Source organism: Cetorhinus maximus, chromosome 26, assembly GCF_964194155.1.
Source record: "Cetorhinus maximus chromosome 26, sCetMax3.hap1.1, whole genome shotgun sequence".
Classification (NCBI taxonomy): Eukaryota; Metazoa; Chordata; class Chondrichthyes; order Lamniformes; family Cetorhinidae; genus Cetorhinus; species Cetorhinus maximus.
Genome location: NC_135904.1, coordinates 13,630,100 through 13,655,653, shown reverse-complemented (window position 1 = coordinate 13,655,653; position 25,554 = coordinate 13,630,100). Strand labels below are relative to the sequence as shown.

The 25,554-nt window shown below is 41.6% G+C and overlaps 1 protein-coding gene across 1 annotated transcript in view; it reads right to left on the bottom strand.

Moving 5' to 3' along the window:
* megf11 (multiple EGF-like-domains 11) overlaps positions 1 to 25,554 on the bottom strand; it is a 464,413-nt gene that overhangs the window by 314,731 nt on the left and 124,128 nt on the right. The window contains exon 6 of the mRNA XM_078530151.1: positions 7,454 to 7,546. Coding sequence (XP_078386277.1) covers positions 7,454 to 7,546 — 93 coding nt within the window. The remainder of the gene's footprint in view (positions 1 to 7,453; positions 7,547 to 25,554) is intronic.

Sequence of the window (25,554 nt, the reverse complement as noted above, 5' to 3'; positions counted from 1 at the left end):
CCACAAACATTCACTCCCTCCATCACTGACGCACAGTAGCAGCAGTGTGTACCATCTACAAGGTGTACTGCAGGAATTCACCATGGCTCCTTAGACAGCACCTTCCAAACCCACAACCACTACCACCTCGATGGACAAGGGCAGCAGATAGATAGGAACACCACCATCTGGAGGTTCCCCTCCAAGCCACTCCATCCTGACTTGGAAATATATCGCCGTTCCTTCGCTGTCGCTGGGTAAAAACCCTGAAACTCCCTCCCTAACAGCACTGTGGGTGTACCTACACCACATGGACTGCAGCAGTTCAAGAAGGCAGCTCAACAGCACCTTCTCAAGGGCAATTAGGCTTGGGCAATAAATGCTGGCCCAGCCAGCGAAGCCCATATCCCGTGAATGAATAAAAAAGAAACTCTATTCAAAGCAGAGCAGAGGAATTCTTTCTAGTCTCCTGACCAATATTTATCCTTCAATCAACATCACAAAATAAAACAGAGTATCTAGTCATCATCTCATTGCTGTTTCTGGGAGCTTGCTGCAAGCAAATTGGCTACTACATTTCCTACATTATTATAATGATTAAACTCCATAAAAAAGTACTGCAGTAGCTGTAAAGCGTTGTGAGACATTTGGTGGTCATAAAAAGCACTATATAAATGCAAGACTTTCTTTTCTCTATCTTCTTCAAATACTCTGCTCCTCCTCAAACATATTTCTTTTTGAATTCTAAAGAACACTGGCACTTTAAATATAGTGGTGGATATTGCATCTGCTCTTAAGTTTGGAAAGTCGGAAATGATTGGGGGATACAGGAGGAGTTGGGGATTCTCAACAATTTTCTAAATCCAGCCCAGTTTTGAAAAATCAGTGAGAATGAGCAGACAATTTGGACTTGTGCCTCTTGCATGCTCCAGCTGCACATGTATTTAACATGGAACCAACAAGTGAAAACTATGGCACATTCACACTTTCAAAGATCTTCACACCTTGAATCATTACAACACTTCGTAATATTTGGTCCATTCCTGAGACATTTTTGAGCATACTTCACAAATTGCATTAGCAACAAAAAGTTAGAATTGTGTTTGCCTCAGGCACACAATCACAGCGACATATTCATTACATCATGTCAGGTTAATAAGATCTGTCAACATAAATAAATTATGAAGGCGAGACACAAAACAACAAATAGAAAGAGAGAATATCAGACAGACCTGTTTGTGGGAGAAAGGGGTACTGAGCTGGGAGGAGGAGGGAGGAAGAGTAACTCCCCTATATCACTCTAAATCTGGCACATAGTTCCTCTATCATGTGTGGTTAAGAAGCTCTTTAAAAAGCAGTTTTTCTGAGGCTGTCATCAGGTTTTAATCATAAGAAACATTTTTTCAATTCAATATAGACATAAAGAATGTAGAAGTTCAAGATAACTGGAGTTGTTTTCATTTTATAAAAAAGCTTAAGGTGGCAATTGTCTCTGTAAGAACAACCAGTTTAATTTGTTTCACATAAAACAACATCTCACCTGAACCTCCTTTTATAAGGACGTAGTGGTTTTGAGCATTAAACTCAAATTAAACAAGCCAAAGAAAGTTAGAGCTGGTACTTAACAGAGGTGCCCTTTTAACGAGGTGATAATTGTTGATATAATGCCAACCGAGAAAAGATGGCATATTGGTAATGTCACTGGGTTAGTAACCCAGAGGCCCAGGATAATTCTGTGGGGGCATGGGTTCAAATCCTGCTACAGCAGCTGGTGGAATTTAAATTCAATTCTCCTGGCCGGATAGGGAATGATTTTAACCACTGAGTCTCATTCCTGCAGGGAGTGACTTCTTTTAGATTTAAAAAATTTTACTTTTTAAAACATTTTTCCTTTATATCTCATTCTCTCTAAGTTCTCTTTAAGTATCTGATTTGACTCTGATTCACGATCATTCTCTGTTGTTCCTCTTTGTCAATCCTTAAATCTCACTAGTTTAAGGAGATAGAAAAAAGCTAAATACTGAAGATGCTGGAAATCTGAAATAAAAACAAAAAATTCTGGTAAAACCCAGCAAGTCAGGCAGCATCTGTGGAAAGAAACAAGAGTTAATGTTTCAGGTCAAGTGATCTTTCATCAGAACTGAAGTTTTCAAGTTACACTGCAAATTATGTCTGAGCTGAAGTACGCAAGGAGAAGTCTAACTAATAGGAGATGCCACAAGATGTCCCACTCCAGGAAGATTCAACCGATGACCTGTTGAAATTCCATATAATAGGAGTAAATGGAAAATAATTAATTCCATATAAAGGAAGGGAATGGGAATTCAAGCTTGTATAAGAGACTTTCGTAACAGGACTTGTGTTTTGGCACATTCTTTGATCTGTACAGTATTAGTTACAATAAATGACAAACAATTGTTACAGCAAATCCATCAAAAAATGATGGCCCTGATCTTATATTGGAGGGGGAGGGAGTAATTTTGCGATTGCAGAAGGACAAGATCTGAGAAACCCAGCCGGATAGGATTAAGTTTATAATGGTGGTTAATTCTGAGAAACTCACCCTTATTTTAATATCTAAATGAGCAACCCGCCCCTGAAGAACAGGAATGTGGGCAGGTGGAGTTTAATTGCAGGGAGCATTTTAGGGAGGGTAAATGAAATCGGCTACATAAGATAAACCCATAAGGAAGAAGAGAGGTGTAAAAGACAAACTGATCTTGTTTTCTAACTTGTAGAACAGATAACATAAATTAATAAATGCACTCTCTTTCACAAAATCCTGGAACTCCCTCCCTAACAGCACTGTGGGTGTACCTACACCACATGGACTGCAACGGTTAAAGAAGGCAGCTCCCCACCACCTTCTCAAGGGCAACTAGGGATGGGCAATAAATGCTGGCCCAGCCAGCAAAGCCCACATCTGTGAATGAATTTAAAAAAACACAGGGCAGAATTTTGCTGTCGGCGAGCATGGGGCAGGGCCTACTCGCCGATGCGTAAAATGACACGGGATGATGTTGGGCGGAACCCCCGATGTCACCCCGCCCCATTTAAATTTTCAGGAAGGCGGGGGCACAGCAAAATCAGCTGCGGGCCCGCCGACTTGTCAATGGCCAATTGAGGCCATTGACAGGATCATTTAAACAATTAAAGAACCTGCCCTTCCAACCTTAAGGTTGGCGGGCAGGCCAGGAGCCCTGGTAGCAAATAGAGAAAACATGAAACCGCATCCAGCGGCGGATTGAGGTTTCATGCAGGGTTTTACAAATTTTAATAAAGTTACTCTGTAAATTATGAACATGTCCCAACTCATGTGACATTGTCATATGAGGGGTACATGTAAGGGAATTTTTTTTTTCTATTTTTAATATTTTTAAAAGTGGAAGCGATCTCCCTGAGGCTGCACTTAGCCTCAGGGAGATGTGCGCTCTTTCGTGTGCATGTGTGAAAGAGCGCACTCTCCCTTTTAGGGATTCCCCCCTGCCCGCACAGGAAGCGCATAGTGCTTCCCGCCAGACATCACGCTGGGCGGGCCTTAATTGGCCCGCCCACGTAAAATGGCGGCGCGGCCCGCTTTGCCGGCGGGGATCGGCTCTGCGCCCGCTGGAAATTGGGTCGGGCCCACCTGCCCAACAGGCAGAAAATTCTGCCAATGAAATCATTTAAAGTTTCTTTAGAAGAAGTTGAATATCTTGCCATCCAGTACTATTTTAGAAAAGAAAAACTGACCTTCATGTACTACAACAGGAACTAATGAGATTTGTTACTGATTCTTTTTTCAAATTACTTCTTTAAATTACTTGTTCTGATAAACAAGCATGTTTTTATTGCAGTTTGAAGTGGTATAATTGAAACAGAAAAACAAAACTTTTACATCTGTTTACCAAACCAAAGCGATTCTGATGACAAGCACCTGGTCACTTTGTTGCTATTGTGCTATACGCTCCTGGTTTAAATGAGGACACATTGTTGAATAGAATACTTGGGAGTTGAACTGGTCTTGGATGTTAGCACAAAACTGTTGATACCAAATCAGCTTCAATGACTGCCCAATTTTTTTTTCCTATTGATTGCAGAATATTCCACTAGAGAAGGGGTGAGCATATAGATTGTGCCAGCAGCTTGCTTGTCTGGAACTATTCCCAGCCTACAACTTCCTGGGAACTTGCCTAGTTTCCATCTGTGCTGGGTGTGGGAGGCGTTGTGGTATTGTCACTGGACTAGTAATCTAGAGACCCAGGGTAATGCTCTGGGGACCTGGGTTCGAATCCCATCCTGGCAGATGGTGGAATTTGAATCCAATAAAAATCTGGAATTAAAAGTTTAATGATGACCATGGAACCACTGTCGATTCACTAATGCCCTTTAGGGAAGGAAATCTGCTGTCCTCAGCTGGTCTGGCCTACGCCAGTAAAACCTACAATTCTCTGAGCGTGTGGGCAGTAAGTCATTGGCCTGGCCATTGATTTATACCCTATTAATGAAATACCCCATCGCCAGGATTTGTGATGGGGTTACAGACAAGTCAAAGTGGCACCTGGAATTCAGTCTCCACAGATGGTTGGAGGCAGATCCAATATTTTTTGATGGGGAAGGCTGCAAAGGAGATCGGAGAGAGAAGGGGGTGAAAAATTCAAGTATTTGACTCAACAGCACATTAAAAAATATTGGGATTTAAATAGAACCAATGAGCTGCCACTTCAAACAAGTATCCAGCAGGAGCCCCCATAGACATAGACCAATCCAATATTGGTTGACGTATATATTGCCAGCTTGGCAGCAAAGTAATTCTGAGAGCGAGGTGTTACAATCTTGAAGGTGGAGGAGCCCAGGGAGGCATCAACCCGAATTATTTTGTGGGGCATGAAGGTTCACTTCTGCTCCTCTGAGTCCCACAGAAATAATCTGAAACTTCTCTTTCTGCATCTTCTTCAGCTCCAGCATCACGGTCCTGGTCGGAGAGTGCATGGCGCACAATCCAGCTAGATCTGCCCTAAAAGGCCATGAATTGCATATAAAAGGAGGCCTACTGCCTGAAACAGATACTCTGACCACCCAGCATAGGTCCCTGTAAACAAGGCAGCAAGAGGACTGTTGGCACTTATGGAGCAATAGTCTACCTCCTCAGAGGCCATTACTATGCCATCAGCACCATTACTTCACATTAAAATCATTCCCAGCAAAATTGTTAGCTAATTAACTTATCACATAGCTATTATGTACTGACAGCATTTCCAACTTAGCTTTTCCTTTCATGTATAATTTCTTCACACTGATTTACTGCATCCTGCCCCCAAGGTAATTAGATACCATTGCAATTTCAATTTGACCTTTCATCATTCATTTAATGTTGAAGCATGTCCTTTCTATGCATTTTATGTGTCCTAAAACAATACAACCTTCCATAACGCCAGATAATGCTGCAACCCTGGCACATTATACAGATTGTTAAACTATAGAATATTGTTGGCCACTAATTTGCAGATTAAAAATCAAATCTCTGGATACCTTTAGTTACCTGCTATATTCATTACAAGTATGATAACTCAGTCACACACTGTTAATTTAATTGTTCTTGAACAATAGTACATGTAGCAAATCACTGGTATTCTCCTTTAAAACTTCCATTAGTATTGCAGTGCCTTTGGACATAGATTTACAGGACACATACTCATGGCAACAATTTCTATTCCTGATATGAGTATGCAGCAAAGAGAAGCAATTTTTACCCCTAAAGAGAAAGAGGGTAAGTCACCTTGAAGACTGTGGCCTTAACTCTACTTTCCTGTCTGACTCTCATAACCCCTGATTCTCTTGTAGATCAAAAATCTGTCTAACTCAGCCTTGAATATATTCAATGATCCAATCTCCACTGCTCTCTTTGGTAAAGAATTCCAAAGATTAATGACCCTATGAGAGAAGAAATTCCTTACTTTCTCCTTATTTTCAAACTGTGCTACCTATTTCTAGATTTCCCCATGACGGTAAACATTCTCTCAGTGTCTACGCTGTCAAGCCCCCTCAGAATCTTATATGTTTCAATAAGATCACCTCACATTCTTTTAAACTCCAATGAGTATAGGCCCAACTTGCACAACCTTTCCTCATAAGACAACCCTTCATCTCTGGAATCAACCTAGTGAACCTTCTCTGAACTGCCTCCAATGCAAGTATATAACTCTGTAAGTAAGGAGACCAAAACTGTATGCAGTACTCTAGGTGAGGACTCACCAAAGCCTTGTACAGTTGTAGCAAGACTTCCCTACTTTTATACTCCATTCCCCTTGCAATAAAGGTTAACATTCCATTTTACTTCCTAATTCTTGTTGTACCTGCTTGCGAACTTTCTGTTATTCATGTACGAGGGCACCTAGGTCCCTCTGTACTGCAGTATTCTGCACTCCCTCTCCATTAAATAATATTCTGCTTTTCCATTCTTCCCTACAATTCACATTTTCCCACATTATATTCCACCTGCCAATCTTCTCCCACTTACTTAACCTATCTATATCTCTTTGTAGACTCTGTGTCCTTCTCACAAACTTGTTTTCCTACCTATCTTTGTATCGTCAGCAATTTGGCTACCAAACACTCAGTCCCTTCATTCAAGTCATTAATATAGGTTATAAATAGTTGAGGCCCCAGCAATGATCCCTGTAGCACTCCATTAGTTAGTTTGCCAACCTGAAAATTATCTATTTATCCAGACTCTCTGTTTCCTGTTCACTAGGCAGTCCTCTATCTATGCTAATATATTATCCCCAACACCATAAGCTTTTGCCTTGTGTCGTAACCTTTTATGTAGAACCTCATCGAGTGCCTTTTGAAAATCCAAATACACTATATCTACTGGTTCCCTTTTGTCCACCCTGCTTGTTATATCCTCAAAGAACTCTAATAAATTTGTCAAATATGATTTCCCTTGCGTAAAACAATGTTGACATTGCTTGATTGTATTATGAGATCTTCTGAATTTCCTGCTATTACTTCCTTAATAAAAGGATTCCAGCATTTCCTCAATGACAGATGTTAAACTAACTGGCTGGTAGTTTCCTGATTTCTGTCTCCCTCCTTTCTTGAATAGAGGTGTTATATTTGTGGATTTCCAATCTGCTGGAACCTTTCCGGAATCTAAGGAATTTTGAAAGATCACAACCAATGCATCCACTTTTTTTGAGACCTGAAAAAAGAGACATCTCTAACCTTTTTGTCTCTTTTTTCAGCAATATTCAAGTTCTGTACTACCAAACGACTATCTTTTAAGACCCTAGAATACAGGCCATCAGGGTCCTGGGGACTTGTCAGCCTTTAGTCTCATTATTTTAGTGAAAAAGTGAAAGCAACATAAAGTAACTTCTGAAAAATAATAACAGTTTGCTTGACGTAGCAAGTCCTATGCATTCACTGTAATTATATCCATTGATAAGACAATGAGTGAATGTGCAAGTTAACCAACGCTGTTCTCACTCACCACTGGAGCAGTCTGTTCCTCCCCATCCAGGCTCACACTGACAGGTGTCTGGAGACACACACCTCCCATGCATGCATTCTTCTGTGCACAGTGCTGTAGATGGATAAATAATTTATTAATATTGACATGATTTCAAACAACAAATTAATATTTTAACAATATCAAATATTAAATGTCTCTTACCATCATTGACACTTTTAAAAATGAAAAGTTACACAAAAAACTGCAATTAAACTTCTTTTCAAGCTAATTTCTGTTTTTGGGTTAGAAGTGTGGTTCTAACGGGATGTGGAAATGACATCATTGGGTCAAGTGGTTGGGAGGAGTTACTGAACCTAGCAGCACAAGAAAGCTGAATTAACATCAGCTGAGATGCCATTAACCCACATTGCTTTATACTATTTTTCTACTGCTTGTTTTAATTCAGAATTCAGGACCCTGAGCTCTGTGTGTTTACTCCTGGGGGAGGAGTTTTAGCCCTCAATGGGCAAGGAGGCAGATAGGCATGAAAATCTGCACCAGCAGCTGCTGTGCCAGTTCCCCAGTTCCATCCGACCCATGGGCCATTTTCCTAAAGGCAGATGGGGAGGCAGTAATGGCCGATTATCAGAGGCCCTTCAGGCCCCCACAGGCATCGGGGTATAGGGCAGCTCCTAAAGGCGGCCTCCCAGTGGCAGACCGGGATCTACTGCTCCAGACAGGCTTAAAGACCCTCTTCGCCTGCCTGTTTTCAGCTGCAGATCATCCTATGAAGGGACCCCCTCCTCAGTGAGGACCCGGTTACTGAGGCCTTTTTTATCTGAAATTTAAAAATTTTGGAGCGAGGGAGCCACCATTTTATGACACCCTCTCACTCACTTACCTTGAATGGCATCCTGCTGCTGTATCGAAGCTGGGTGGCCTCCTATTGACAACCCCACCCCAAATTCGATAGCCTATCCACCATCCTTAAATGGGCAGTATGCCCACTCTCTGGGCATTAATTGGCCATTTTAGGGAAAATCACAGAGCGGCACTTTTGGCCCCATTTGAGCCTGACAAGTGGGGTCCTGAAACCCATAGGGAAAGTCACAAGTTACAACTCGTGGGTTTGGGTTTATATTGAGAAATTTGTTTTTTTTTTCTATGCTATGATAAAGAAACACTGATCTATCAAAATACAGGTTGTTTGTTGTAAAGTAGCTTATAAAGTTTATACTTTATACTTTAGTTCTAACATACTTCAGGTAGTTTGGATGATGACATGCATCATCGAGGTAAAGTTCAAGCAATTAATGAGCACTGTCTCATTCAAGAATATGCTTCATCCTAAAACACATTCTAAGCTGTATCATATCACTTAGCTATATATATTCTTCCTTAAATTTCTGATTCTCCCATCCTCATCTCTCTAACAGAAGTGTGAGGAGCTCATGGACTTGTTTGGCACTTAGGCTGAGACCATCCTTGCAGCTGCAAGGCTGCTTCATTCCCTTCCCTTGCCCACTAAGCCAAGGCACCCACAGTCCTATCCTTCACCCCATGTACCTCTCTCTAGTTTCTCTCCATTCTACCCTCATGTCCTGTCCATTTTGTTCAAGGATCCTAACTCATGCTCCTATGACCCCATTCTCACCAAATATTTGACTAATAAACTTCACTTCCTCACCCCAATGTTAGCTGACATAGTAATAGTTCCCTCTCCTCAGGTACTGTCTTCCTTCCTTTTAAAATTGCCATCTTTTTATTTATTAATTCCCAGGATGTGAGCGTCTCTAGAAAGACTGGCAGTTATTGCCCACCCCTGGTGGAAGAGTCTTCTTGGAGTGCTACAGTCCATATGGCACTCTTTGTAACAGTTTTATACAACTGAGTGGTTTGCTAGGCCACTCAGTCAACCATAATGGTGTAGAACTGGAGTCACATATAGACCAGATGTGAAACAACTGCAGGTTACCTTCCCAAAGGGGCAGAAGCTTCATGGTCACCTTTCCTAGTACCAGACTTTTATTTTCAGATTTTTGTTTAAACTGAATTAAATTTCTCAAACTGTCTTGGTGGGATTTGTACTCACAATCCCGGGATATTTTGTCCAGGCTACTGGGTTACTTGCCTAGTAACATAACCACTACCCCACCATAACTCTTTCCTCAAAACACCAGCCTCAAACTACTCCACCTTTGCAAATTACCATCCCATCTCCAATCTCCCTTCCTTTCATATCTCCATTTGAATCTCTTCAAACATATTTCCACCTCTGCCACAGCACCAAAATGGTCCTAGCCAAAGTCAAAGATATTCCTTTGTGACTATGACCATGGTGCATTATCCCCCCTCGTCCATGCAGCCTTTAACATTGTCTTTCAACCTTTCATTCACTGTCTAATTCAATGGAACTCACTTGGGTTTGCCTATCTGATTGTAGCCAGAGAACCTTCGGCACTGACTCCTCTTTTTGCTTCTGCACTATCACCTACCAAATCCCCCAAGGATTTATCCTTGACTCTACTAAGCGTCATCTACATGGAGACATCACCCAATGGGATCAGCTTCAACATGTATGCTACATAGCATAATTCTACACAGCAAAACTCAACAAGATTCCTTCAACAGCACTTTCAAACCCACAAATTCTACCATCTTGAAGGACAAGGGCAGCAGATGCATGGAAACACCACCACCTGCAAGTACCCTGACTTGGAACTACGTTGCTGTTCCTTCACTATCATTAGGTCAAAATCCTGGAACTCCCTTCCTAACAACACTGTGGGTACACCACATGGACTTCCACAGTTCAAGAAGATGGCTCACCACCACTTTCTCAAGGGCAATCAGGGATGGACAATTAATGCTGGCATAGCCAGTGACCTCCACATCCCATGAAAGAATAAAAAAATTCACCATCAGTTATGAGGAGAAATCAAGTATTTATAGATCACAAGCGTTGCCAGAGACAACACATCACTTTGGTATAAAAGTAACCTGTTACCTATATAGTATGACAAAACAAGTGTTTGTCATGGTTATGCTTTAAATTAACAACATTGTAGTACAGTGGCCTTTGTGTGCCACTCTTTTCTAATAGGCTGATTTTGTTTAACTGGCTCAGTTGAACAACTGTGCTCAGATATCATTGATCTGAAAATATTAGCATTCTTGGCATGGTGCTAAAATCAGTTTGTAGTTTCATTCAAGCTAGCAATAAAAGTGACCTACATTGCGCCCCGTAACCATGCCAGCTCAGTAGTAATGTGTTTAGCATGAATTATTCTAGACTTCCCAAGGTCACCCAGCCAGTTAAATTAAGTTGTTTCTTATCTAGAAAAATGTCAACACGAAGAGCTTAAAAGAATTTCGCTTAAAGTTTCTCACCTTCTCAGGTTCCACTGATACTAAGCTATAGTGTGCTGATTATGATGGTTATGGTGATTATACCAACAATATATTGAACGATTACAATTCAATATTTAGGGAATTAATCAATTCTATAATTATCAAAGTGAGAGATATTTATATTAGAAAATAGTGTAACATTTTCACCCACTCTCAGCATTAAGTATTTCTGGGTCAGGTATATTATACTCTTACCTAACAAATGTGAGCTATCAAAGGATATAGAACTCAAGTGGGTAAACAGAGTTGTGCAGTTAAGCCATGATTTAAATGAATGGTGGGGGATGTTTGAGGGACTGAATGGCCTACTCCTGTCCTCGTAACACGTTCAGTACAAAGCAGGATTTCTACTATGGTATCAACGATGTGTCTTTACCTTAACTCAGAAAAGTAAATCTTTGCTTCATTTCCCACACCACAAAGGTTGTGGCCTGAGTACATGGGACAGTGGATTTAATTCAAATTTTTGATGCTTCATGTTTCCAACAGCCAGCAGTAACTAGAGTGGATCTTTTAGAGAGGTGAAGACTATACTCAGACTCAAGGTTACCTAAGGAAGAAAGGACTGTGTGGCTGATGTGTTATCATTCTTAATCCGGTCAGATCACTGAGCTTTTTGTTGTACTCGTCTGTGGTTCTGGCAAGGGTGGTAAGTGGCAAATAACATTCATTCTACACAAATGCCAGGAGCTGATCATCTCCAACAAGAGAGAATCTAACCATCTTCCCCTGTCATTGAATAGCATTACCATTGCTGAATCCCCCACTATCAACATTCTGGGGGTTACCATTGACCAGAACCTAAACAAGACCAGCCATATAAATACTGTGGCTACAACAGCCAGTTACAGGCTAAGTATTCTGTGGTGAGTAACTCACCTCCTGACTCCCCAAGCTTGTTGACCATCTATGAGGTACAAGTCAGGAGTGTGATGGAATACTTTTCACTTGCCTGGATGAGTGCAGCTCCAACAACACTCAAGAAGCTTGACACCATCCACGACAAAGCAGCCCACTTGATTGGCATCCCATCCACAATCTCCACCACCGATGCACAGTGGCAGCAGTGTGTACCTTTTACAAGATGCACTGCAGCAACTCACCAAGGCTCCTTCGACAGCATCTTCCAAACCCCCGACCTCTGCCACCTAGAAGGACAGGCAGCAGGTGCATGGGAACCAGCACTTGCAAGTTCCCCTCCAAGCCACCCATCATCCTGCCTCAGAACTATATCACCATTTCTTCACTGTTGCTGGGTCAAAATCATAGAACTCTCTCCCTAACAGCACTGTGGGTGTACCTATACCACATGGACTGCAGCGGTTCAAGGCGGCTCACCACCACCTTCTCAAGAACAATTAGGACTGGGCAATAAATGCTGGCCTAGCCAGCAAAGCCCACATCCCGTGAGCGAACAAATAAAAAAAAGGTGTGAGACAGTTATCACTCAATGCTGGTTCCATATCCACATGGCCTTTTTAGTAGAATTCTTGCCATTGACACTCAGCATCTTGTCTCTCCAAAGTTCTACTTCATCAAAGAGGGTTTGTAGGTCAGACTCTAAAATTGTGGCATCTTCTTCTTTGCTGCTATGATATGCCCTGGTCCCTTTTAAGACTGCTGTTCTACATGGGGAAGGCAGGAAAGCCACCTCAGTTAAGTTGGAGATGCATTGTGAGAGGTTTTACTATATTTATTTTTCAGTGTTAATGCAGTCCCACATTAGTTGCTTATCATGTGCTTTTCATTATCTAATGCACTCTGGCAGGAAACATAAAGATGTTGTCAGTTTACTATACGTAGTACTGGAATCTTTCAACAGACAAAAATCACGATACATCATATATTTAGAACTGTAATAAAATATAACCAAAGCTAGCTTTGGTATGTGGTCTTTAATTCCCATTACATCTCTGAAGCTTAAGGACTCTTTCATAATTTATATCCTATTTGAACTGGAACAAGATTACTAAGACAAGCATTTGAGCATTTCTCATATTCTCAAGACATAATGTTAGTTTTTGGTGAGTGTGATTAACTTTTTTTTAAATGTATTTTCATCCTGTTACCTTTCTTCGGTTTTTTCAATACCATGCTTCATCCTAGCCTAAGAGCAAGAGCCTGCTGTTAGGGTTTCATTAGTGCACAACAGTAGCCTAGCAGTCTTGGTCCTTAAATTTCTCTCCCTATGGTATCTGCCGTCTTCCTATAAAAGCACTGATGGGAATTATAGCTCTCGGGACTATTGGTGCGCAATGCTCTAAGGCTCCAATGAGCTGCACCATCCTGCTATCCACTATATATGAATGCTGTAACTATATGTACGTTGTCAGTATTGTTCTGTGGTATTATTTATTTTCATCTACAGCCTATTTTTATATAAATCCACACCAGATTAGTGAGAGGACAGTCTCTTTCTGACAGTTCCAACAATCTTAGGTGAAAAGATTATGGCCTGGAAATTCCTGACCCACGCCTGCTGTTGAAACTAGAAGAGATTGACTCCGTCAGAAATCACAGTGTAGGCCTCATTCAAAGATTGCTGTCAAGAGTCCCACACACACTGGAGTAGGGGATTTAGTGGCCAAAGAGTATAAAATTTCGGGAGGGTAGAAAATTCAGGACGGAAGCATATCAAGCACGCAAATTCCATATCTAAGGGGGTGTATGCAGTTAAAGGGCTGAGCAAATTATAGAAAGAGGGACCAAATGGCTTGTGCTACAGGAGAGAAAAGGCAAATATCTAACTCTTGTGAGTCTGATGTGGAAATGCTGCCAAATTAGAGAAAGGTTGGATACAATCCTTGGAGCATCAGAGGAGGAGCAAGGCAGGCCATGTCAAACGGGATGGTTATGACTGCAACTGGGACCTCCATAATCCTTCTCACAGTTGGAAGATGTTTAATGACCTCTCTAGGTCACCAAAGGTATGAGTGATTTCAAGTGAATAACAGGGCAAATAAATAAATTAAAAGCACGTGTGTGTTACCTAGCACTTCAGTCAACCACTGATGTTTGAGGTATCACATGACACCATGTCCATTCACCCAGAAGCAAAGTCACTGGCAGCACTCATGTCGAGTGCCTCACATCCTGTAAAGCAAGCTAGTACATTCAAGGTCCTTGCTCCTTTACTCCCACTATTAATACTATCCATTAGGCAAATCTGATTGTGACGGAAGACATAATTCCGCAGACTACAACAGATAGTAACACTATGCATTCCTCCTGCCGGAGAAGCCACAGCAGTGCAAAGTGGGATGTGGGCATTGCTGGCTAGGCCAGCATTTATTGCCCATCCCTAATTACCCTTGTTCAGAGGGCATTTAAGAGTTAACCACATTTGGCATTTAACAATAAATGAAGAGGAGGCAATGGTTATGTTTGGCTTCAATTCTGTCCTGGCAATTGGGAATAGAGATTTGAGTCACTGGGGAAAAAAACGGGACCCCTTTGGTGACAACTGGCTTAAAAACATCTGAACCAAAATTGAGTTGGGCTATTTTTTGGGGTTCCCTGGCAGCCATCTAAAACTGGTGTTAGATTACATAAGTATGTAAATGATGGGCTTAACACCCCTTATTCTTAAGGAGCCAATGCAGTCTTAGCATTTGTAAGCAAGAAAAACAAACATGCATCTATATAGCACTTCTCACGGCTACTGGACATCTCAAAGGGCTTTGTAGCCAATGAAGTACTTATGAAGTGTAGTCACTGTTGCAATGTAGGAAATGCAGCGCCATTATGCACTCAGCAAACTCCCACAAACAGCAATGTGATAAAGAGCAGATAATCTGATTTTTGTGATGTTGATTGATGGATAAATATTGGTTACAACACTGGAGATAACTTCCCAGCTCTTCTTCAAAATGGTGCCTGGGATCCTTTACATCCACCCAAGCAGGCAGACAGGGCTTCAGTTTAATGTCTCATCCAAAAGATGGCACCTCCAACAATGTGGTGCTCCCTCAGCAGTGAATTGTCAGCCTTGAATTTTGTACCCAATCCATGGAGTAGGACTTAAACCCAGAACCTTGTGATTCAGAAGCAAGAGTGCTACCAAATGGGCCACAGTTCACATACAAACTTGTGGTTTGACTTGAGTCATCTCCAGCTCCAAAGCATCAACAGCATCAGACACAAGTCGGAAGTCAGGAGTGGTAATAAGCACAACAGAAAGGGGGTTTGCCTCTGGAGCAGAATGGCAGGAATTAAGAATGTCTGTGGAAACAATGTGGATCATAGCAGCACCTTAGAAAGGGATAAGCGTATCAGCCAGCAGGGTGATAGAAGCAGCAAGGAACACTTCAAGGAGAGAGGAATTGTTCTTCTCAAATTGGGTTTCACGCTGTAGAAATTTATTTAACTCCAAATAGCAGTCGGTAAAAATAAAGTTATTTACTTACTTTTCCTGAGCCAGATTTTCATCCCAATGGTGAAGAGCCATAACTATGAGTGTTTCAGCCCAATAATTTTCAAACTGTGGCTTCCCATTCAGCAACGGACTTGAAAACTCACCCGAGAGTGGTTGATTTTGGAACCAATAAGGCAAAGAAATAGAAATGTGGCCTCAGGTATCTGGGGCTTGGATTTGTGTGTACTGGGTTAGGAGATCAAGTAGGATGGGCCTATACTCCCTGGAGTTTAGAAGAATGAGAGATGACCTCATTGAAACATGCAAGATTATAAGAGGACTTGGCACTGTGGATGCTGAGAGGCTGTTTCCTCTGACTGGAGAGCATGGAAGTGGGGGCATAGGCACAGGATAAGGGGGCAGCCATTTAGGATTGAGATGAGGAGAAACTTCTCCACTTGCAGTGTTATGAATCTTCAGAATTCTCTACCCCAGAAAACTGAGGATGCATAGTCACTGAATATATTTGAAATGTAAGGAAATCAAAAGGTAAAGAGACTGGGTGGGAAAGTGGAGTTGAGGTCGAAGATCAGCCATGATCTTACTGAATAGTGGAGTAGACTCGAGGGAACACATGGCCTACTATTGCTCTTATTTCTTAAGTTCTTCTGAGAAAAGCCACAAGTACAGTATGTAGGCTGCAGCAAGGCAGTCTAAGTCTCCCAAAATGAGATATATTTTGAAAATTAAACATCTATTTCTTCAAGAAAAACCTGAAGCTTTTCCAGCAACAATTCCTGCACTTAAATACTGACACAATAAACAAGAAACCTTTGTTCACTGGTCTTACAGCAAAGTTTGATATCTAGCAACCGCACAAAGTTATTGATTCTACCCTCAATCAGCCACTGTGTCAGAATCTGCAGAAACAATTGCCTAAGCCATGAGCAGAAGCAACATCGGCTTCTAACCAAAATCCAACAACATCTAATTCTGTTACTCCATTTATCATGAGGGTTTGGCTGCAAAGAAGATATCATAGAAACATAGAAAAAAAGAGCAGGAATAAGTCATTCAGCCCTTTGAGCCTGCTCCGCCATTCAATATGATCATGGATGATCCCCTATCTTAATGCCATACTCCTGCTCTCTCCCCATATCCCTTGATGCCTTTAGACTCTAGAAATCTATTTACTTCTTAAATATATTCGGTGACTTGAGCTTGACAGGTAGAGAATTCTGTAGGCTCATCATCCATTGAGTGAAGAAACTTCTCCTCATCTCAGTCCTAAATGGCCTACCCCATATCCTTTGACTTTGACCCCCTTGTCCCCTTGTTCTGGACTCTCCAGCCAGAGGAAACGTCATCCCTACATCCAGTCTGTCCAGCCCTGTCAGAGTTTTATACATTTCAATGAGATCCCCTCTCATTCTTCTAAACTCCAGTGAGTAGAGGCCTAGTTGACCCAATCTCTCCTCATACAACAATCCTGCCATCCCAGGAAACAGTCTGGTGAATCTTCACTGCACTCCCTCTATGGCAAGTATATCTTTTCTTAGGGAAGAAAACCAAAACTGCACACAATACTGTAGGTGTGGTCTCACCAAGGCCCTGTGCAGCTGCAGTAAGACATCCTTGCTCTTGTACACAAATACTCTTGAAATGAAGGCCAATATACCACTTGCCTTCCTAACTGCTTGCTGCACCTGCATACTTGCTTTCAGTGACTGGTGTACAAGGATACCCAGGTCCCTTTGTACATCAACATTTCCCAATCTATCATCATTTAAATAATACTCTGCCATTCTGCTTTTCCTACCGAAGTGGATAACTTCACACCATGTTATACTGCATCTTCCATGTATCTGCCTACTCATTCAACTTGTCTAAATCGTCTTGAAGCCTCTTAACATCCTCCTGTTGCGAAAGTATAATCATTTTCATTAAGTTATTCTTGCTTATTGTAAAGTAGGTTATGGGTGTGAGTGTAAATGGTTCTGTCTGTGTGATTTAATTACATTGGAGTCAGGTAGATTGCAAGCTTGAAATTATCAAAAGGTGTAGAAGTTTACTTGAAATGCTGATGAATAAACATGGATGCTGTCTTAGCATATAAGGTGTGAAGGAAATTTGCATTTTTCGATAAGTGAAGCAGTTGTTTGGATTTCAACGGGATGTTAGGATTTTTACAACTAGCCAGATAAACAAGGCCGAGCAGTGTGTTTATTTTTCCCAAAGGTTACTGATGTTATTGGTAACATGACAGTTTTTATATTATGGGAAAAGTACATTTCCAAAGACACATGGAACAATGGAATTTACAGATTAAAGAAAGAGAAATGTGTATAAAGGAGAATGAAAGGCTATGTTGGGGGGCCATGTAAGATCTAACAGGAGTGTGTGAAACAGCCTTCGGGAAGCCTCCAGCCATTTGTGCATAAGTCTGCTGTGTCCAGTAACTAAAGTTAGGGAAAAGCCTTTGGGGATTCCACTGTCAAATAGGTACTGTGGTAACTTGCTGGCTTGTTTTTCAAATTTAAAATCTATTTTGGACTGTTGCCTTAAAGGGGGTGTGTAATTGGGAGTCAGGTTAATTAGGAATTTTAGGATTTGTTATAGTATCAAGTAATTGTCTTATGAAAGTGCTTGAAATTTTTTCTATTGTTAATAAATATTTTAATTTAATTGTTAAAATCTCTAAGTGGATTCATTCCTTCTGAATTCAGTGCACACATCTTCCAATAATAAATACAATTTGCAAAATCATTGTGACAGTGTGGTCAAGTTTCCCTTGTGGATTTGGTCCGTCTGGCACATATCATCTGCCACGTCATAACACTCTTCAATGGAACTCAAAAAGTGTTGATTATCATTGTTACAATATGAACTTTCTGCCTACAACCCCAATTTGAAGTTGCCTCTGTGAACTCACCAAGGCCATTCTTAGCACATCAAAGTCATCTTCTGAGGAAGTATAATTGCCATAAGAGTGCACTTAGCCTTGGTATAGAAGGGGTGATTTTTCCCAGATACTGTGGTCTCTTAAGAGCCTCCAAATTGGCCAAGACAGGGTCTTGAGCTGCAAATCCAATTTAGTACTCCTTTAGCACAAGATGCCATCTTGGGTAAAGGAGTTGAAACGTATGCTAGGAATGGGAGCCCGAAGGCTTGTTAAGAGACTGATTAATGAGTGCTAGCAGCCAGTTCAAAGAAGCTGCATGGCATATTATCGGTGGCAAGCACTTGAATTAACAACCTCTCCTAATGGTGACCAGCTGAACAAAAGTAAAGAAATCATTGCTGAGGATTTCAAACATTTCCTAAATCTATGCTCAGCTTTCACTAGTCAATCAATGCTGGAGGTTTGAAGAGGACTTTTCAGAACCATTGGGAGGCTTTCTGCAATGATTTGTCAAGACCTCACTGACGCACTATCAATATGTATTACTGGAAGTCTCTGAGGAATTCACCTAAAGAGAAAGTGCTGTGCTACTCTACCTTATTGGACACCTTTTAAGAGTCACTGGGAAAAAGGAAGTGCTTGGTCATGAGCATCTGTTAAGGGTCCTCCTTAGTCTGGAGGAGGACATGAGGCCAGGCAGAGCAGCACCAGCTGCTGCAGGACAGAGGGACAAGAGGGTGAATATTTGCTTCTTCTCAGCATTTGAGTGCTAAACCTGCAGGTTTGTTTTAGTGCCTCCAGGCAAGTTTAAATCATGGTAATCATCGATTAGCCCAAAAACTTGGGGCCTAAAACCATAATTTCAAACTGGCCTGTCTTATTAGCACAACACACAATGCTTATTTCACTTTTCACCAAAATAACCCCTTGAGACTCATCAATGGCCTTTTAAACAATTTTAATTTTTAAAGGCACGTTTGTTTGTCATAATGTAATAAACATTCATTTCAGTCTATCAATGTAGATGGCTGCACAGGACAAGAAGCTCAAAATGTTATGATCTCCAACATCAGGCAATTAGTCTGGGAATACCTATTTAAATATTGCCTGTAGATTTGCTGATATATTGATTCATGAGTAATCAATACTACAAAAGCAGGTCCTCGTGAGTAAACAAGAGACACAAAGGGCAGTTGCAATGGGAGCAGACTTCAGCAATTTCCGTGGTTATTTTAAAACTGAAGTAGTCAAACTAAGTCAAAAAATGCAGTTCAAGCAGGGGGTTTCAGTTCTGTGGCAAGTTCTGATAATTATGGAATATCAGTTTAATTCTTAAACAATAACAACTTTCAATATAGTCGCTTGGTAGTACAGAACTTGAGTATTGCTGAAAAGAGAGAGATGCTGTCGAAGCTTTTCATCTTTCACGCACTGGGACAGTCAAGAATACCCTATATCAAAGGGAACAACAATTTATACTGCAGGTGGAAAGGGTGCTGATTGATTGGCAAGTGGACTCTGATTGGTCAAAGCATTGCCAAGGAGAATGCACAATGGAACAGTTAACCACAAGCTTTTGTGAAATTGAAAAAGGTGCAATGCTCGTTCATGTTCTTTCTGCTTCTTCTGTATGTGAATATGTAGCTTCTAGCAAGCATAAATGAGCCACATTGCAAGCCTGGCTGATAATTTTAAATTGGTTGTTAGCACTGTTTGGAACAGGTAGAATACTGACCATAATAAACCAGCATGTGCTTGCAAAACTCAGAACCTAGTGTCCAACATTAGATGTGATTCCATGATTGGACAGTACTTACTGAACAATCCTAACTGTGCTAAGAATTATACTAACAACCAACTTAAGATTATCAGTCAGGCTCACAATGTGGCTCACTTATGCCTGCTTTTGAAACTGCATATGTTCATACACAGGGCCCTGTCCTCTGCAAGCAGAAAGAACATGTTTAGACATCGCACCTCTTTCAATTAAAAGAATGCAGTACAACTGTTCCCTGGTGCATTCTCCATGGCAACACTTTGACCAATCAGACTCCATCCACCAACCAATCACCCTTTTCTCATGCAGTATAAATTGCAGTTTCCTTTGAAATTTGGTATTCTTTTGTCTGTCCTGATGAGTTCAAGACAAAAAGGTTCGACTGCATGACTCTTTTTTTAGCAGAACCTTTGACATTTTAATGTGAGTTACTATTCTGTTGCAGGGACTTACAAAAGGAGAAAATAAAATTACTGTGTTTGACTTTTGTCAATGTGGATGAAAATGCTTCAGAGAGCTACTGCTTTATATGTATGAAATATAATTAGCTTCATTATGCACGTGACATCGCTACATGGATTAGTGACCACAAGGCACATATTTCAACTGTTTAAATGAGTCACCAGATTCAAATTGATCTAAATAACATTTTAGATCCTTTTCATAGTAAAAACTAATTAAATTGCTTAAACTAAAACAAAATAATATCTCACTGGTGCCCTTTCATTCATCCTCTTAAGAATTATAAGTTTTGGGGATTATTTTGAAGCTGCTTCATTATTTTCTCTCCTTTTTTATTTATATCCTTAAATTTCTCTATATCACATACCTTCCCGTCAGAAGGACCAGCAATAAAACTACCTCTGGTGCCTTCACCCACACTGCTTTTAGTACAGCAACTTGAATTTATATAGCAGTTTCAATGTAAAAAATCCCGTGGTATCTTTCAGGGGATTGGTCGCCAATGTAGGTCAGAGGGGATGGTGGTCATGGACAAGTGGGGCTTGATGCAAGAAAAGATGGAAGTTGCTACATTTTGCACCAGTTGTAATTCATGGAAGGATGTGAGATTTAAAGAGGACATTTGAGAAATTGAGGCTAAATTCAACTTTGGTGGAGTAGAAAACTTTCCATGGCTGATGAGCTGCCAACTATACACCCTGCCCAGTTTTGCCAGTCCACTACCACCCATTTGTGCCCCCACCAAAGTTGAATATTTCCCCAACTGCATCCAGGGTTAATAGGAGCATGAGTAAAGATTTTGGTGGTGGACAGTCTGAGGTAAAGGCGGAGGCAGGTTAACTTGCTGATGTGGAATTAAGTAACCTTGGAAAAGGAAAAGACATGGGGTTTGAAGTTAAGAGTGAGATCAAACAGAAAATTAATATTTTGTAGTCTGATTCAGCCAGACCGAGTGGCTGGGTAGCAGGATGCCACCCAAGGCAAAGAAGAAAAAATCATGTTGGGAAACAAAAACAATGGTTGTGCACTTTCTGATAAAAGCAAAATACTGCGGATGCTGGAAATCTGAAACAAAAACAAAAATTGCTGCTTTTTAGTTCTGAAGAAGAGTCATATGGACTCAAAACGTTAACTCTGTCTTTCTCTCCACAGGTGCTGTCAGACCTGCTGAGTTTTTCCAGCAATTTTTTTTTGTGTGTGTATTTCCTGATGTTCAGTTGGAGGAGGTTCATTAGTTGATTACATATATTTCGCTACAACATGATCTCACAGAAGTTAAAAATGCTGCAGAATAAAAAAATGTAATAAAATATAGTTTTAGAAGGGAACAGTTATTGGGAATTCATGCACAGGAAATCCTGCAGGTCTGCTGACTTCCACACACAAAGCATAAATTCATAAACATCTTTTTTTTATTCTTTCATGGAATGTGGGCATCAGTGACTAGGCCAGCATTTATTGCCCATCTTTAATTGCCTTGAGAAGGTGGTGATGAGCTGCCCTCTTGAACCATTGCAGCCCATATGGTGTAGGCACACCCACTGTGCTGTTAGGGATGGAGTTCCACGATTTTGACCCAGGGACAGTGAAAGAACGGTGATATATTTCAAAGTCAGAATGGTGAACGGCTTGGAGGGGAACTTCCAGGTGGTGGTGTTCCCATATGTCTGTTGCCCTTGTCCTTCTCGATGGTCATGGCTTTGGAAGGTGCTGTCTAAGGAGCCTTGGTAAGTTCCTGCAGCGCATCTTGCTGATGGAACACACTGCTGCCACTTCGTGGGTGGTGGGGAGAGTGAATGTTTGTGGACGGGGCGCTAATCAAGCGGGCTGCTTTGTCCTGGATGCTGTCAAGTTTCTTGAGTTGTTGGAGCTGCACTCATCCAGCCAAGTGGAGAGTATTCCATCATGCTCCTCACTTGTGCCCTGTAGATGGTGGACAGGCTTTGGGGAGTCAGGAGGTGAGTTACTTGCTGCAGGATTGCAATCCCTAATTGCCTTCGTTCAGAGGGCAGTTAAGAGTCAACCATATTGCTGCGAGTCTGGAGTCACATGTATGTCAGACTAGGCAAGGACGGCAGATTTCCTTCCCTGAAGGACATTAGTGAACCAGATGGGTTTTTACGACAATCAGCAATGGTTTCATGGTCATCATCAGACTTTTAATTCCAGATATTGGATTCAAATATCACTATCTGCCATGGTGGAATTTGAGCCCCTGAGTCTCTGGAATACTAGTCCAGTGACAATACCACTATGAATACATATTGGAAAAAAAAAGGGATTTGAGTAATGGTAAGGAAACGGTATGAGAGTGACTGGCTTCAGATGAAGTCCAAGGTCAGTGCAGGTGTGATAGGTCATTTGGCCTCCTTCTGAGCTGTGAATACTTTTTTTAAAAATTGATTCATGGGATGTGGGCTTCGCCGGCTGGGCCAGCATTTATCGCCTATCCCTAGTTGCCCTTGAGAAGGTGGTGTTGAGTTGCCTTCTTGAACCACTGCAGTCCATGTGCTGTAGGTACATGTGCCGTTAGGGAGGGAGTACCAGGATTTTGACCCAGTGACAGTGAATGAATGGCGATATATTTCCAAGCCAGGATGGTGAGTGACTTGGAAGGTAATTTCCAGGTGGTGTTCCCATTTATCTGCAGCCCTTGTCCTACTAGATGGTAGTGGTCACGGGATTGGAAGGTGCTGTCTAAGGAGCCCTGCTGAATTCCTGCAGTGCATCTTGTAGATGGTACACACTGCTGCTGCTGTGCGTCAGTGGTGGAGGGAGTGAATGTTTGTGGATGGGGTGCCAAATAAGTGGGGTGCTTTGTCCAGCTTCTTGAGTGTTGTGGGAGCTGCACTCATCCAAGCAAGTGGGGAGTATTCCATCACACTCCTGACTTGTGCCTTGTAGATGGTGGACAGGCTTTGGGGAGTCAGGAGGTGAGTTACTCGTCACACGATTCCAAGCCTCTGACCTGCTCTTGTAGCCACAGTATATGGTTAGTCCAGTTCAGTTTCTGGTCAATGGTAAAACCCAGAATTTTGATAGTGGGGGATCCAGTGATGCTAATGCTATTGAAAATCAAAGGGCAACGGTTGGATTCTCTCTTGTCGGAGATGGCCATTGCCTGCCACTTGTGTGGCACAAATGTTACTTGCCACTTGTCAGCCCAAGCCTGGATATTGTCCTGGTCTTGCTGCATTTGGACGTGGACTGCTTCAGATCCTGAGGAGTCATGGATGGTGCTGAACATTGTGCAATCATCAGCGAACATCCCCACTTCTGACCTTATGATAGAAGGAAGATCATTGATGAAGCAGCTGAGGATGGTTGGGCCCAGGAGACTACCCTGAGGAACTCCTGCAGCGATGTCCTGGATTTGAGATGACTGACCTCTAACAACCACAACCATCTTCCTCTGTGTGAGGTATGACTCCAACCAGTGGAGAGTTTTCCCCCTGATTCCCATTGACTCCAGTTTTGCTAGGGCTCCTTGATGCCACACTTGGTCAAATGTTGCCTTGATGTCAAGGGCAGTCACTCTCACCTCAACTAGAATTGGCAACGCTATACTTTGGTTGAATAGATACTACACTTTCCATCTGATAAGCACATTTGGAAGTTCACTTTTAGATTGATTTGATAAAATAACCATTCAACAAGTACACTAGGAAAGAGCAAAAAAAATTCTAACCAAAAGGATAGTCCAAGAATCAAACAAAACAAGAAAACATCGCAGAGAAGGTAATTGATCATAAAAACGTTTATATGCATCTTATATCACTAGCCAAATTTTAAGCAGTTACATGAAGGATTGATTTACAATGGGTTGCAAATTTACAAATTAGTAATCCAGGTACAGCTTAAGTGCTTTTATTTATAACCATTTTTAAAATTTGATTTTCACATCCTGTATGTCTCACACAAGGCAACAAGGCAAGGAGTGGAGCAATGAATGCTGTAACCATACGCAGAAGGTGCAAGGTGTTAGCCATGAATGAGTTGCCCTCCAATTTTCTCTCCTTCTTTGTGTAAAAGCACCCTGTCTTTCCTCATTGGCTCCGTATTAAAACCTAACCCATAATGTGAAATAATTAATACTGTGGAAATCGCAAGTGCGATTTTCAACTGCCAATTGTCCGTTTTATACTGGTAAACAGGGTGGCCAGCATTTGAAAAGGGAAAAGAAAAATTTCTGGCCCCTTGGCCACCCAATGCAATTTGCAAATGGCTAACAACCACAGCAGCCCAAAACAAGTAAAAGGAGTAGCAGACACCTTGGGTTGAATTTTCACTTTGGGGGCAGATATCAGAGCCGGAACTGTTTCTTGGTCTTAAACCCACCCCCATGGGAACGACCACTGATCTAGAATTTTCACAGAGCTGTCCCCCCAATTGACATGAAAACAGGTTCCCTGCTCAATTAAGGGCAGCAGGACCAACAAAAAGCCTTCCAGCTTCAGTGGAGCAGCAAGCTGGAGTAAAGGGTACATAACTGAGAAGGTGCTTCATTCAACATGGAACTGCCCTCTCACCAACTTTATTAAAATTTAAATTTAAAGCAGAAAAAGTATCCAAGCCACAAATGTTGGGGGTAGAGGGCTGGGGGGGGGGGGGGGGGGGGATGGATGAGACGATGAAATCCCTCTACAGGTGGCCTTTGCCTGCACCTGCACCCAGGCAAATGGGCAGGGTAGTTGATCTGAACCCTGCTGCATCAGGAAACTGGAGACCAATTGGGAAATCCAGTCGACCTCCTGTCAGTATCCTTAACAAGACTCCAAAAGAGCCAAATTGGTTGCCAACCTCATCGGGGAAAGCACCCTTGACAGGAACTTGCCTCCCCTAAACTTGTTCTGGAAAGTCATTTAACTAGACTGGTAGAGAGGGCCTTAAACTAAATAGTAGGGGGAAGGGATCATATGAGAGAAGATATAGTAAATCAAAGGGAAACATTGAGGTAATAGAGCAAAGCAGTGATTTGGATAATGATAACCGGAGTGTGGCAGGAAGGGATAAAGCCGGAGAGAGCAAAAATGGGAAAAAGACAAAGTTAAAGGCTCTGTATCTGGATGCACGCAACATTCATAAAAAAAAATCGATGAATTGTTAGCACAGATAGAAATAAATATGTTTGACCTGATAGTCATTACGGAGACATGGTTGCAGGGTGACCAGGACTTGGATCTAAATATTGAAGGGTATTTGACATTTCTAAAAGACAGGAAGCTAGGAAAAGG